General features: G+C 35.3%; 1 protein-coding gene across 1 annotated transcript; it reads left to right on the top strand.

Annotated features, from left to right (window-relative positions):
• The first annotated feature begins 4,428 nt into the window (after window positions 1-4,428).
• Window positions 4,429-9,373, top strand: LOC122281467 (homeobox protein HD1-like). The gene is made up of 5 exons (XM_043092952.1): window positions 4,429-5,446; window positions 5,575-5,695; window positions 7,394-7,584; window positions 7,756-7,887; window positions 8,811-9,373. The coding sequence occupies exons 1-5, from the start codon at window positions 5,129-5,131 to the stop codon at window positions 8,949-8,951; spliced, it is 903 nt and encodes a 300-aa protein (XP_042948886.1). The 5' UTR covers window positions 4,429-5,128; the 3' UTR covers window positions 8,952-9,373.
• The last annotated feature ends 6,593 nt before the right edge of the window (window positions 9,374-15,966 follow it).

Raw genomic sequence — 15,966 nt, 5'->3', positions numbered from 1 at the left:
AAAGTATTTGCAGGCCCTGATTACTGAAATACCTAATCAACCTAACGTTTGTTCCTTGTAGGACCTATAATCAAAAAACACGTCCCCCCTCACCCAAAAACCAAAGAACGGTACAGATCCTCACACGTCACATCGTACTCACCACCGACAACCAGCCCACCATTATTGTTCCATTCGTGTATATAGCAGCATTATTATCCATCTCAAATATTATAATAAAATTAGACAATTGGGGTTCTAAATATTCATTTCTATATTTAATGGTGATTAGCAAGTTGTTTTGAGTTTGGAATATATGGACTATTAACAGAGAAATCTTTTAGTTACAATAGAATTATATAAAAATAAATTTAGACTTAAATTGATATGATATGTTAAATTATGAAATTATTTTTATTATAAAATAAATATAATAAATCATATGAAATTATTCTAATTTGTGAATATGTTTTTATATAATCTATTTATGTTTATATTCAGATTGCCTGATGCGTATGTATGCATGTCAAACTATTAGACTATGCGCATTTAAAGGATTTAGAAAAAAATAAATAAATAAGAATAATTAATCATTTGATATAAAAATTAATATGGTTCGATAATATGACTACGTCTACAAAGTTGCATAAAATTTTATTATTAAGAAATGATAAAATACGCTTTTAAGATAAAATTTCATTGTTCAGAACAACTATATTATTCATTAAGTATATATTGATAATGTCAAATGATGAAATTTTAATTTTATAATTTTTAAATTATTCACTTGAATAAAATGTTGAGCATGTTTCAAGTAAACTCTTTATTTAAAATTTGCTTAAGTGACTTGTCCAGTAAATTCTCTTCCTATCAGCCAAGTATGCTCCACAAATCTAATATATTGGAGTTTTTATTTTAACATAATTCATTTCACAAAAAAAGAAAAAAAAAAAAAGAAAAAGGAAAAGATAAAAACATCATCATCAAAGAAGAGAGGAAAAAGGAAAACGAAAGGTCAGGATTGTGGGCCACATGAGAGGGACAAGGCGGGGATGATCTCTAAGTTTCTCGTAGTGGGGAGAGTGGGACCACTACTGCTCACTTGTTTTTATTTATATTTTATTGATATTTGTGTTTTGTTTTTGTTTTAGTTTAATCAGCGGGGACCATCCTACAATGCGAAGGTCGCAATCAGAGGGCCGATAATAGGACAAGGCTACAGCTGTGACGGTGACCCCACTGCGACTTCCCGGCCATCAACGACGTTGGAATGTCACTTTTCTCTGCAGATTCACGCCGTTGGCTTTTTCAGCACGCCATCGTCCGGCTCGCCTCCCCCCACACTACCTTCACGACCTAATAAAACAGTACACTAATTACATTCTAGGGAACCACTACACATGTTTTCATTTCTTTTCCTTTATTTATTTAATTATTTTTTTTAGCTAGGGACCAAACTACCAACAACAAAAAAAATACATCAATCAATGTTAATGTTAGCATAGGATTAGTAAAAATCTACAAACCGAAATACTTATTTCATGTTTCTAATATCTCGTTTGGTTATGCATCTTTGATGAGATGAGATGTTTAATTTATTAAAAATCGAATAAAATATTGTTATAATATAATTTTTTAATATTAGTTTTGTTTTAAGATTTGAAAAAATTAAATTATTTATTATATTTTATATGAGAATTTAAAAAAATTATAATGATTATATAATATGAAATAAGATAGTTTGATTTTATATAACCAGTCCTAAATCGTTCGTACTCAAATCGATCTTCAAAGTTTGATGGATAGTAACTCTAAAAGATGTTAATCCTTTCGAGCTATATATGAAAACAAAAACGTGCATGGTTTCTAATAATTCAAAGAAAACACAATCTTAATTAATATGATATATTAGTTATAACTATCCTTGTAAAGTTTTGTCAATTTCACTGGGGCTTGATCCGCGTGAAACTTGCCTCCTCCTCGAGGCTTTTTAATTAAACGACAGTTCTTGATCAATTTTTAATGACATATTATAGGGTGTGCAATACCGATCGCTATTAAATGTTTCCCAAACGACAAAATGTGGATGCATGCATGCGCGCACTACATGTTGAGCTCTGTATAGCCGAGACAAAACAGCCTTACATTTATAACTGATCGGCAGAAGGGTAAGAAAAAAGCTTTGACATTACTAACGGGCGGGTATGGATCTTGTCCCTCTCCTTTGGCTTTACTTAAAAGATCATGATCATGTCGTTTTACGTACCAAGAATGTTTTCTTTTTTACTCTACAAAACAAACGAAAAAGGAGCTCAGAATTAATGTACTATATATATATATATATATATATATATGAAACCTAAGAAGATGCATATAATATGATTACTCATGGGAAAAGCTCAAATTTCTAGCTAGCTAGCTTGATCTATATGTTAGGAGATCGAATTGGTCTGATATTCATTGTCCATGATGTAGGGAATCATAAAAAGAAAGCGGTCCCTTACTTTGTGACTTCTCTATTTCCTTTTGCTTTAGATCGATGCATGTCATTCTCTGCCCATCATGATCCATTTTGGTGTTAATTTCAGTCCTTATTGGGAGTGAACGTAAACTAGTTTTCTCATGACATGAAGAATAATGATATCATTCTTTATTTTTGATCATCATTTAAAATATGTCATATATCATATGTAATTGGAGATGGAAAAAAGATTAAAATCATCAGTAATTACTCATGTTAAACACGAGTTCATATAATTACGACCTAATGACATATATATATATATTAAATATAATTACTGTTAGCCTATTAATGAAGAAAGAAAAAGGAAAGAGAGATTAAGAGATTAAAGCAGATAACCTACTACCCAAATTTCTTTATGATTAATCACTTCATGATCATATGCATGAACGATCATATAATAATTACAAAAATTTACCAGAAACTGGACATTGCTTCGAAGCTCGTCCAATTAAGGACAATATTCAAGTTTAAACAATAAATAGATTATATAATGTTTCCTTGCTCCCAACGCAACGTTGATGAATTAATCCACGTTGACTCCAAAAACCCAAAAAAAAAAAAAAATCATTAAAAAAATAGGAAAAAGAAAGAAATAAATTAAAGGTAAGACTAGCTAGTTATGTACACACACACACACACACACATATATATATATATATATAAATTAATAATTTCCAATATTTCATGTTTTTTTGCTCATGATCTCAGCTGCTTCGAGTATATATGATGTTCTTTGTAAATATGTAGTACTTTCTTATAAACTTATGATCATGTTAATTCCATAATTAATTACTTAATCAAACTTGAATACTAAAAAAACAAATGATATTGGATGAACATGATGACATATATACATACCTGATACAGACGTACATCATGATGTACGTACATGTACACGATCAGTACGTACATGCATGTATGTAATCTTAAGAAACATATATAGAAGAACAATTGCTGATCAGACAGCTAGGGGTATCCCCAGCTGATCAGAAGGGAATGGTTCATGAATTTCTGGCTGGTAGTTGGCTAGCTAGCTAGAGATGAGCCCACAAGCAATGCCTGCCTACCACGTAATTAAACTCATCTGATCAATGATAGTTGTTGGGTTGTCATTTGTATTTTAACAAACTACTTCATGCGTAATATACACACAAATATTTATATTTTATTTATATATTTCTTGTTTTCAATAAAACCCAAGTGATCAGCATGAATAATGAAAGGCATAATACACCAGTCGAGGAGGTCGAACAGTGACACCTCAACTTCAGCCGACTTTCTTTATCGAAAAAAAAAAATAATAATAATAATGAAAAAAATTTAGGGTTTTGCTCATTATCTCTGATTAGTTGAGCAGCCCGGCCATTTGGTTGGAAATATAAACTAAGTTGAATTCTTTTCTGCCACTCTTGCAAAGAAAGATGACCTCTGAGGAAGAAAAAAGAGTCATATGCCTCATCTTCAGTCATTCTTTTTTGAGTTATAGAGTGATTATTTGGTTCCCTTGGGCTCTGATCTGCCATAGATAATGAACTTCTTACTCAATAATTTGTATAGGTGCACTCATAAAAGAAGTGATAATAGAAGTAAAAACATCTATAAAACCAAGTTATTTTGTATTGGAATGAAAAAGAGACCGATCACTCAATCTTTGTAGACATGTAATTATAATCTAAAATATGGTTATTAATTGGTGTATATAGTAATTGGTGTATATAACAATTTAATAGCCAATGGTTTGCAAAAAGTCAGCAAACTTCAAACAGTGACTGCTAGTGAAGGCTACCTATAGATAAGCTCTAATCATTGAGAGAGGTGCTCCAGTACATATGAGACTGTGGAGTGCCCACATCACATCCTTTAGAACCTTATTTATTTATGAGTGAACCATGGAGGAGCAAAAGAAAGAACATATTTTTCTGATGTTTGGCTTCCTTGTCTACCCAATCCAGTTGTTTGCTTGTAATACAAACCTAACAACCACTTGCCAGCCCAAGCTTATGTTAAATTAAAGCCAAAGAAAAATCCGACAAATTTAGAGGAAAAAAAAAAAAGAACAAAAAGCAATGAAATTGTCAGACCACAGGAGCAGCTTTATCTTGTTTATTTTTCTGACCTCGCTTCCAACCCGGCCTTCCATAGTAATGATTCTGTAGGCATCACCTCTCCTCTTTCTCTCCCTTTCAAAACCCTTTTCTCAAGGTCTTTAAAACGAAAACCCTCTCTCTCTCTCTCTCTACTGCTTCATGTCCTCGCTTCTCTCTCTTTCTCTGTGTATGTAAAATCTTTGTTTCTCTCAGACGCGGTGCAGAAAGTTTTGTGGTCTCGGATCCCGATATACGGCTTCTCTCTCGATCTCTCTTACACCATTAACGATAAAACTGTCTGCTTCTTGTTCTCTCTCCGAAACACAAACAATTACTAACACCGCAACAGTATCTTTCAAACACAAGGGTCTCTATTGTGGTCCTCAACCCTCGAGCACGGGACCTTTCCTCTATATAATCCTTTGCTCTCCCCTTTAATTTGTTTCTATCAAACATTTCGAACTTATTTTGCTCCATATTCATCCATCATTAACTCTCCCTTACCTTCGACTATCATACACGCACCTCGTTTAGTCTTATGGATATAGAACTCCAAGAACCGAGCCTGGGAATGATGGGTGGCGGCGGTGCCGGGGGTAGTAGCGGTGGTTTAAATGGTGAAGTTGGGGTTTCTGGCGAGCATCAACGCCAACTTAAGGCGGAGATAGCCACTCACCCACTTTACGAGCAGCTTCTGGCGGCCCATGTGTCGTGCCTTCGGGTTGCCACGCCAATTGATCAGTTGCCGTTGATCGACGCGCAGCTAGCGCAGTCTCACCATCTTTTGCGGTCTTATGCCTCGCAACGAAGCCATTCCCTCTCTCCCCATGAGCGTCAAGAGCTCGACAACTTCTTGGTAATATATATGGTTTCTCACTTATCGGTTTCTTTCTTTTCTCCCTTCTTTGTTTCTTGAATATCTGTATTATTTTGTTGATTCTTTTGAGGTTGAAGTTGAGGTTTCTCTCCTGGGTTTTGTTACAGGCACAATATTTGCTAGTTTTGTGCAGCTTCAAAGAACAGCTTCAACAACATGTCCGAGTCCACGCCGTTGAGGCTGTCGTGGCCTGCCGGGAAATCGAAAATACCTTACAGGCGCTCACCGGTATGCCCTCCTCTTATATATATCTAATATCCCAACACAATAATTTCTTATTTCTATTATTAAGTATTTTCTCAAATTTCGTATCCTATATAAAAAATTTCATGAGTTTTAGAGGACACAATCCTCTATCAAAGAAAATCACTTCTATTAGCTTGTCTATCTTTGGGTAAATATGACATGTTTGCTTAGAAAAATAAGAGACGGTATTTGGGGTTCTTGAAATTTTGGATGTCCAAGCAGGAGGTGGTGGGTGCTGTAGGACCTACCCAGAAAATATCTATGAACATACAGTTGGAAAAGGGTCAGTTAGTTCGGTGAGGGAAGGTACTACTTCCCGTCCCACCACCACCAACCGATAAGGTTCATTAGATAACATTTTGGGTTTCTAGAAACATTAATCCTTTCAGCTTTCTAAATATGATGCACGAGTTTTGTTGTTTTGATTCATGAGTTATACTTCGATGAGAGTGTCCATGGATAGTATGGAATACATAAGTACAATATTCGAGAGGATATTACCGTGACTGCAAAAGACCTATTGACCTAAGATTTTGAGCATCATTCGTACGTTTTCAGAGGTCGGACAGGCATAGGGACGCGCACAACTTAATATTGCCTTCGAATATGGGCTACGGAAAGAGAGTTAATTTGATCGTATAAATTTTCATGACCATCAGTGCACAATATATACTACGCATAAATTCGGTTTAGATCATATATATATATTTATATATATCCTTGATGACATCGTGAAAGTTAATATACAGAAAAAGTTGGAAAATTATATGCATTTTTAAGTTAAATATTATCATTATTTTCACACCTACTTATAAATTATATAGTTTTCGATTAAACTCTTGACACATTGATTTTAGTGTAAATCATTAACAAAGTCATTTCAAAATTTTGTTTGCTTTAGCCAAGTTGTGGTATGCTGTTTTGTTGACGACTTTGCATGCATCTAGAATGGTGACTGCCTGCAAAAGTTTAGATCTTGATCTTGGGACGACTTTTACTTGCTCTGCTTCCATTATATGTTAATGCACCTCAAGTACTTAAATCACATTAATTGGTCTTGGCTCACAATTCAAATTGGCTGTGGCAAATAAGCTAGCCTATTACTGATCAACCTTTTAAATTGATCAAAAACAAATGTTACCTCTCAGAACTGCGCGCAAGCATATTGTTCACAGCGAATAAACTGGTTAAGAAAACTCTAAAGGTCACCAACTAAAACTTGGTGTGAGAAACTGCTGTGATTTAAGACCATCAAAAGTAGGTGATCTCAACGACTTGATTAATATATATACAATCTTTTAAAAAAAATTAGAACTTTTTTTTTTTTGAAAAGTGAGAGATCATGGTTATCTAGTTTACCGAAACCTAAACCTTAAAAAGAAATCATGCATATCTTTCATAAATTTTAACAGGTAAAGTCTAGGTTCTCTTTCTAGTTTAGTTTCTTTCAAAATTTAGCATGCACATGAGCTGCTTGTCTCAAAGATGATCAATATTCTCTAGGGAAACTTATATAACCAGTTCTTCTAGTTGTTATCATAGCATGTATTGAAACTTTTTGTGTATATCAACCAAATATATAGAACTTGGGATATAAAAAAAGGCATTAATTGCATGATTCCAGGCCAGTTTAAAAATCACATTGACGGCTTAATTAGCGGTGTGTAATATAATTCCCAGGAATGAACCTGGGTGAAGGTACGGGTGCAACAATGTCAGATGATGAGGATGATCTGCAGATGGATTTTTCTTTAGATCAATCTGGTGGTGATGGGCATGACATGATGGGATTTGGTCCACTGCTTCCAACAGAATCAGAAAGGTCCCTGATGGAGAGAGTTCGGCAGGAATTGAAGGTTGAACTGAAGCAGGTGATATTCGATCTTGCAACTTTGCTGGAAAGGTCTTTTAACTGATATTCTTTTTTCGTTTAAAGACACAACATGACAAAGATAACCACTTAAGTTGATCGCCTCTGGTAGTCTTAATTCCCACGCGAAGGTAAATTTTTAACACCTGTATATGTTACTGTTGTCTTGCAGGGTTTTAAGTCAAGAATTGAAGACGTAAGAGAGGAGATATTAAGAAAAAGAAGGGCAGGGAAATTACCAGGTGACACAACTAGTGTGTTGAAAAATTGGTGGCAGCAACACTCGAAGTGGCCTTACCCAACTGTAAGCAATCAATTATCTCATCATTCCTTAATGATGTCTCACAATCTTAATGCTCATATTCTTTCTGTTTAGTTTCTAGTCAAGCGTTTCATAATGTTTGTTAAATGTTAATGTCTCGGATTTGTTCAATAACTAGCAAAAATATTTGAGAACGGGCAAGATCGATCATAGATATCTGGTCAATTAAGTGCAAAGTGTAGAGGACATAAATCATGTTAATGTTCCATAGATTTTTTACTACTTCTCATAAGAGTGCTATTTCATTTATGATACATGAATAGAAAATGTTATTACCATCAGCCATACTCACTGTATCAGATACGAGATAATCAAATACTGCGCGTCTCTGCCATGCACCATGATTCCTTAACTCTCTCTCTCTCTCTCAAAATCTTGCAACTTCCAAACTAACGGGTCTAGAAAAACTTAAGATGTTGATCTCTTTCCAGCTTCTTGGCAGTTACTACAATCTCTCATCACCATGGAAGTTCAGGACTGAAACTGCATGGCAGAAATTAGGCTTATATAATTTAAATTTGGCCATTGTGGACTGCGATTTCAGAATCACTTTCAGTTCTAGGATCGATCCTCAAAACTCAACACCATCCTGGGGCTGGAACTGGGAAATTCCACCGAGATTCTATTGCATTCAATTACATATTAGCTCTAGAATTCTATGAAACTACTAAAAAAGAATAGGAGTTTAACACAGACCGGCCTTTTTCCAAGTTCATATGCTTTCGAACAGTTCATAATATTTTCTATTACCATAAGGTCTTTATCCTCGATGAATGCCAAATATTATATATGTTACCAAATGGCGACCTTTGAATCTTAGAGAATGATACAAAATAGATATCAACATTATAACTTGATTTCTATCATGATCAATAACCTGCATGTTGCTATCTAATATCTTTCAGGAAGATGACAAAGCAAAACTTGTAGAGGAAACAGGCTTGCAGCTGAAGCAAATCAACAACTGGTTCATCAACCAAAGAAAGCGAAACTGGCACAGCAACTCTCAGTCGGTGACTTCTTTGAAGTCCAAGCGCAAAAGGTAGACAAATATGATCATCAATCTGACGCATTGATCCAAATCAGGAATCAATCAAGAAGGACCGATCGACCAACTTACTTTATGTCAATATATAGTTGTTTCTTGACTAGGACATGGTAAATAGTCAAGCTGACTGATCTGTACGTACGTGGAATTAATCGATGAAGGAAACTTGGGAAGTTAGTTTAAGTACTTCAAAATCAGGCACAGAGAAATGATCCATACAGTAGATGGTACTGTTTAAATAGCTTGCTAATATATCATGATCAGGTTGTAACTAATTCATGGGTTTTGACAGGGTAAAGATCCCTTTTGCTTGTATCTTCCACAAGTGTGCTGCTTCTTTTTCACTAGCTACATGTAGATCATTTACGTGTGCATGGGTAAAGATACTACTAATTAAAATGGCAATTATATTTCTTGAGAGTTCTGGGAACCCTTTTCTATTTCTTTTGGTTGATTAGCAAGTGAATCACACAGCTAGTACTAACCCTGAGGGGTAGCTCAATTGGTCAGGCCTTGGGTTTACTCCCCAATGGTCACTAGTTTGAGTACCCTCAGGGCCACTGGAGATTTACTTGACCGTTAACTTTAAAGCTCCGTGAGATTAGTCGAGGTGCGCGTAAGCTGACCCGAACATCCAAAGATATCAAAAAAAAAAAAAAATCACACAGCTAGTACTGCATGCTACGTGAGTCCCATCCACGACATGCCCAACTCTCATTATATATCATTACAAGAAAAATGACTATTCGTGACAGATTATATACAATAAGAATGATTATTTATGATCAAAACAAACCCATTTTAATAGAAAATAATCATTTTTATAAGAAATAATTGGCCACAACTGAACAATTAATTTCTTATAGTATATATTTTAATTGCCCAAAGTCAAATATTTAGATATTTAAACTTTATAAACTCATGGCAGGCCGCGCTAGCTTCGCTTCGATATATAAGAGAAGTTGCATTAAGATCAAGGAAATAGAATTGTAATTTTTCAGCATAGATTTTTTCATATTCTATCTGTTACATTCGTTGATCTTGAGCTAGCATTCTAAATGGCTATCCGTTGAAGTTGTTAAAATATGAACTTGTTTAAAAGTGCATTACATGATCAATAAATATGATTGAGAATCTTAAAATTTAAGGTATATAAAAGTTAAAATTGCTAATTATAATGACAAGATTTCCATGAGTTTTGGTTTGCGACGTTAGAGGTCCGAATATAAGTTTATAATGCAAGCCTAAGTGGGAGACTGCTAATGGTTCATATATATTGACATTACGTGGAGACCAACAATTATTTATTTTTTAAGAAAAAAATAATATTTATAATCGTGGAGTACTGTGTAAAAGTTGCATAATTTATTTAAAAAGTGAGTAAATACGTGATTATATAAAAAAAAATTAATTAATTTTTATAAAAAATTCTACTCTTTTCTTAAATGAATACCCGACGTTTACGCAATTCATGACTATAAGTAATATTAATATTTTTATAGTTATTTTAATTATATGATAATTGGCCTGGCTAATCAATGAGTGACAACGTATCTCTTAAGCCGATCAGTCCGGAGGGCCGGATCCAGGGGATGACGACCCACCGTCATTTTTTATTTTAATTTGTTTTTTTTATTCGTGTCCAGCGTATGAATTTTACATGTGGCCAGGAGACCCTCCCATTGAAAACTTCGTTGGAAGAAGGTCCTACTTGGAAAGAGGCCAAAACTAATTAGACGACCCTCAATTATCAACATAAAAAAATCAAGTCCTACTTTTGCAAACGGTAAAAGAGATCAGGGGGTGGTGACAATTTCTGTACTAGAATATCATAAATTAGATTGTATATAACAATTAATTTAGAAGTATGATCAGATACATATTGATCATGCATTTTAAAATTTCGGGATTTACTTTATTAAAATCAAAGTTAAACTCTATATATATAGTTTAATTAATATCATGCAGTGGTCCAAACTTCCCAACCATTTATCTCATTAATATGTGAAAGTAACATGTTAATTGTACGTTGTGGGTTGCCCACTAATGGGCGGCGGTCCACTACGCCCAAGGAGTACTCGCACTGAACTGATCCCAAAAATAATCCCTTCTTGCATTGGGCCCAGAATTAGGTAAAAATAAAAAATTAAAAAAAAATAAAAATTAAAAACCCTAATTAATTGGTAAAATAACGTAGATATTTTAAAAATAATGTTTAAATTATAATTAAGCTACGAATATTTGGTTGCTTAATTATTAATTAATCATATTAACTTTAATTAATTTTTAATTATATATGATCGATCTTATCATGATATATCATAGTTAACAGATTATCTTGCAAAAACAGATCAGGAAGATATGTAGACATATTATAATATAGTTTCTAATTAATGCTCCAGTACCAGTTGTACGTACGTACATACATGCGTATTATATATATATATATAATGAGTTTATAATTAATTCATGTGATATACAAGTAGGAAGACATACGTACGTACAACGTCGTGTGATATATATGCATTTGGTTGCGTTAGCTAGCTAGGTAGGCTGCTCGATCACTTATGAGAAACCCACAAAGTGGAACCAAAAATAAATATATTCGATCGGCATGCAGCCAGGGATCGAGGTGGAAGCTGGCCGGGTTTACTAGCTAGAAGGCATTAATGGATTAATGGACCGTACGTTGATCAAGAGCTAGTGGGATCAGAAAACGATACATAAGAGCTTAAAAAACTAAAACACACTATCTTATGGCTTATTAACGTATCTCAAAATTATATAAGACATATATACTACAAATTAAAAATCAAAAAACAAGGACTTTTTACGTAACTTAAATTTATCACAAAAAATACAAAATGTGTCGTGATTATTTATTAGCAACGCGTTTTATATTTTTTTATGACAAATTTAAGTATTATAAAAGGTTATTTTTCTTGGAGTATATATATATAATTTAATCAATTATTTTTGTAAATTTATAAATTGACTTAATTTAATATATTATATTAAATAGTAAAATTATTTTTATTCTAAAATAAACTGAATATATCATGTGAAGTGATCATGTCGTCGGTTTGTATAGAATTTTACTTTTATATATAAGATCTCTTTGTAACCATATCCCTTATTTATTAGATAGGGGCTTGCTCATTTCTTTCAACGCCACATGAGGACCACCACTGATCCTGTTGATCTTTAAGCTTCGACACGTCGTTTCAGACGTCATTTTTTTATTTATTATTATTTAAATAACTACGATTTATTAGTAAGGAACAAGTGTTATTTTGGACTGCCTGCCTTGTTAATGGGTGGTCCATTACAAATTAATTTGAGGACAGGAAAGGTACAAATAATAATATTACTCATATATAAAGGTAATTAATTAATTATCTGCATGCTTATGAACACTTTTGGATGCCTAGTTTTTAATAATGTGATCGATTATTATAAGTTCATATATATAGTTATTTAATTGGGTAATATATACCACTTTGATTTTAATTTATTACTAGGCATGCATGCAACCATGCAAATTAATCTCCCACTATAAGGGCGGGGCTGATGATCATCTCTTTCCACTGATCCTCTATATATCCCTCCCTTGAATATCTCCTGACCAACAACTTGTACCAACACATCTTTTTATTTTTCTTTTGTTTTACATTGGTACGTTCTACTTTTTTCGTTTTCCTAAGAATAAAAGACAACCAATTGTAGTGAATTGGCATGGTCATGCGCTTGCACACTAATTTATAAGCACATGTTTATATTTTAGTTTATATTTTATTTTAGTTTGAACTGTTTGGATAGTAAAAATATTTTATTTTATCTTATTTTATCATTATAATTTTTTTTAAATTTTTATATAAAATATAATAAATAATTTGATTTTTCAAAATTTTAAAATAATAATAATATTTTATTTAATTTTTAATTTTTATCTCATTTTAACTCAATGTCACAATGACACCTAACAATATCTTAATATAATTTTGTGCAAGAAACATGCATATAAAAACTAATTAGGAAAAGCCAGCTAGCTCGACGAGAGTACTTTACACAAAAGAAAAAAATGAACAGAAAAATACTTCTTTTAAATAATTAAGTTGTGAAAAGCAATAGTACGGATCGAGCAAATTCTTTCTTAAACAATCTCTAAACCCAGATCTTTTCTGATCAGCGCCCACTCCCCCCTCCCTCCATGATCTATTTCCCTCCACCCCCTCTGTTATATGTTTGCATCTCTTTATTTTTTACTTTTAAATTTTAGTGGGTTTCTTGCCGCTAATTGATCCGATGTTATTATGGGCAAGATCCCTTGACTTCCTATTAGGGGTGGTAATTCGTTTTTGTGGGTCATGTTCGTGACATGTTGTTAAGTCATGAGATCATATCTTAAAATCCAAACCTTACTTATTCAGTTAACAGGTGATACAATATAATCCGTTTAACTTGTTTAATAATTTAATTTTTTTGGATTAACTTAATTGGATATGACCCATTTTATAACCTGTCTCATTGAGTTGACATGTATATTTGATGCAGCAGATTTAGCATGAGTTATCGGGATTGAAGAGGAAAGTGCCGTAAACAGAGGAGCTCTTCAGCAGCTCTCCAAATTATTGCAGATTTCATTTCCAATTTTAATGTTTCCATTTTTAATAAGCTTTCCGTAGTTGATAGTGTGCTAGCGATATCTTTCCTTTTAAAATAAGTTCCTTAGTTGGTTTTCTGGGTATAAGGGGACCGAATACAGGGGAGGGAGGCAGTTTTTCATCTTTGAATAATTCTAAGTTTTACTGAGTTTCATCAATAAGACTGGTGGCTCGTGGTTCGGAAGACACAGCTCTTCTTGAGTTTTATTTTTCTTATACGATTCCGCTACGTCAATTGGCATCGGAGCAAGGTTTCGTCTGGCTCAATGGCAAGAAATGAAGGCAACCAACACGGGAATGAGGACCTTAATACGCAAACCCTTTGGAACTCTATCCAAACCCAGAACCAACAAAACCAGCAACGCGTTGAGGGGATTGAACGCATGTTACGAGACATTCAAAGGTCCATTACAAATGTCCATGTGGAGGGTAATGGGGACCAAAACGGAAGGCAAGGAGATGGGGCTCATCTGGGTGGAAGACGACCACCACTAAACCGTGGCGGAGACAACTCTTCCAGTGATGAAGAATTTGAAGACTTGGCGGGAAGGGGAAATCAAAGGGGTCATGACGGCAATACCAACTTCAAGATCAGAATTGATTTGCCATGTTTTAATGGTCATCTTCATGTTGAGAGTTTTCTTGATTGGCTGTCGGAAGTGGAAAACTTCTTCGACTACATGCAAATACAAGAGAATCAACAAGTGAAGTTAGTAGCCTACAAGCTAAGGGGTGGAGCATCGGCTTGGTGGGAGCAAACTCAAAACAACCGAAGGTGCCAAGGCAAACGACCCGTTCGTGCGTGGCCTAAAATGAAAAGATTGATGAGGGAACGGTTCCTTCCGCCAGACTACGAACAGCTCCTTTATCAGCAATACCAGAATTGCAAGCAGGGCACCAGGACTATCAACGAATATACCGAAGAATTTTATCGACTGAATTCTCGGAACAATCTTTCGGAGACTGAGGGGCAACAAGTGGCGAGGTACGTTGGAGGACTACGTGTTGCTATCCAGGACAAGGTCACCTTGCACACTGTATGGACCCTATCAGAAGCAGTCAACTTGGTTATGAAAATTGAATTACAACTGTCCCGTCCCCCTTCCAAGTCACCAAACTTCGCACCAGCAAATAGAGGGGCCGAACCACCAACTCAGTCCAATCCTTCACAATCTCCTTCCTCTAGTCGTGACCAGAGAGTGCAAAACTCTCATTTGAATCCTAAGTCCAACAACACCCCAACTGGGGGCCGAGGGAGCACAAACCAGAATCCTTATAGCAAACCGATGGTCGGGAAATGCTTTCGCTGCAACCAACCTGGGCATCGCTCTAATGAATGTCCTACTCGAAAATCCATTAACATGGTGGACGGCAGCGAAGAGTTGACTAGAGAGAATGAGGAAGAATCAGAGGAAGAAAGTGAGTTCGTTGAGGGTGACGAGGGTGATTTGGTGAACTGTGTCATACAACGGCTCCTTCTAACACCGAAACATGACGATCATACACAGAGGCATGTTATTTTCAAGACTCGCTGCACCATTAATCAGAAGGTTTGCAACTTGATTATTGATAGCGGGAGTTGTGAAAACATTGTATCGAAGGCGCTGGTTTCTACCTTGAAGTTGAACACAGAGTTGCATCCCAAGCCTTACAAAATCAGTTGGATCAAGAAGGGTGCCGAAACTAAGGTAACTGCCACTTGCCGAGTCCCGTTTTCAATTGGTAAATTTTACAATGATGTAGTGGACTGTGACGTGGTGGAAATGGACGCCTGTCATGTGCTGCTCGGGAGACCGTGGCAATTTGATGTGGACGCCACATACAAGGGGCGCGACAATACTTATTCATTTTGGTGGCATGAAAAGAAGGTGGTGTTGTTGCCTGTGGGAGAGAGCCCCCGTGAAGTACCTGTGCCTGAGAAGAGGAATAATTTTCTTACAGTAGCCGAGGGTCAGTTTCTGATGGATGCGAAAGAGAGTGGTGAAATTGTGACACTTGTTGTGAAGGGGAGAACCGAAGAAGCTGCTCTAGAATTACCTCCCCATGTTCAGCGACTGCTTGAAGAATTTTCAGACATTGCTCCTCAAGAATTGCCGGCTGGTCTACCTCCTATGCGAGACATACAACACTGTATTGACTTGGTCCCAGGTGCTAGCCTCCCCAACTTGCCACATTACCGAATGAGTCCCAATGAGCACAAAATCCTTCAAGATCAGGTTGAGGATCTCATTTGCAAGGGACTAATCCGTGAAAGCATGAGTCCTTATGCCGTTCCAGCTTTACTCACCCCAAAGAAAGACGGTAGTTGGAGGATGTGCGTGGACAGTCGCGCTATCAACAAAATCACGG

The sequence above is a fragment of the Carya illinoinensis genome, chromosome 11, assembly GCF_018687715.1.
Source record: "Carya illinoinensis cultivar Pawnee chromosome 11, C.illinoinensisPawnee_v1, whole genome shotgun sequence".
NCBI lineage: Eukaryota > Viridiplantae > Streptophyta > Magnoliopsida > Fagales > Juglandaceae > Carya > Carya illinoinensis.
The sequence above is the reverse complement of the archived record's forward strand: the minus strand, read 5'-3'. Positions and strand labels throughout refer to the sequence as shown.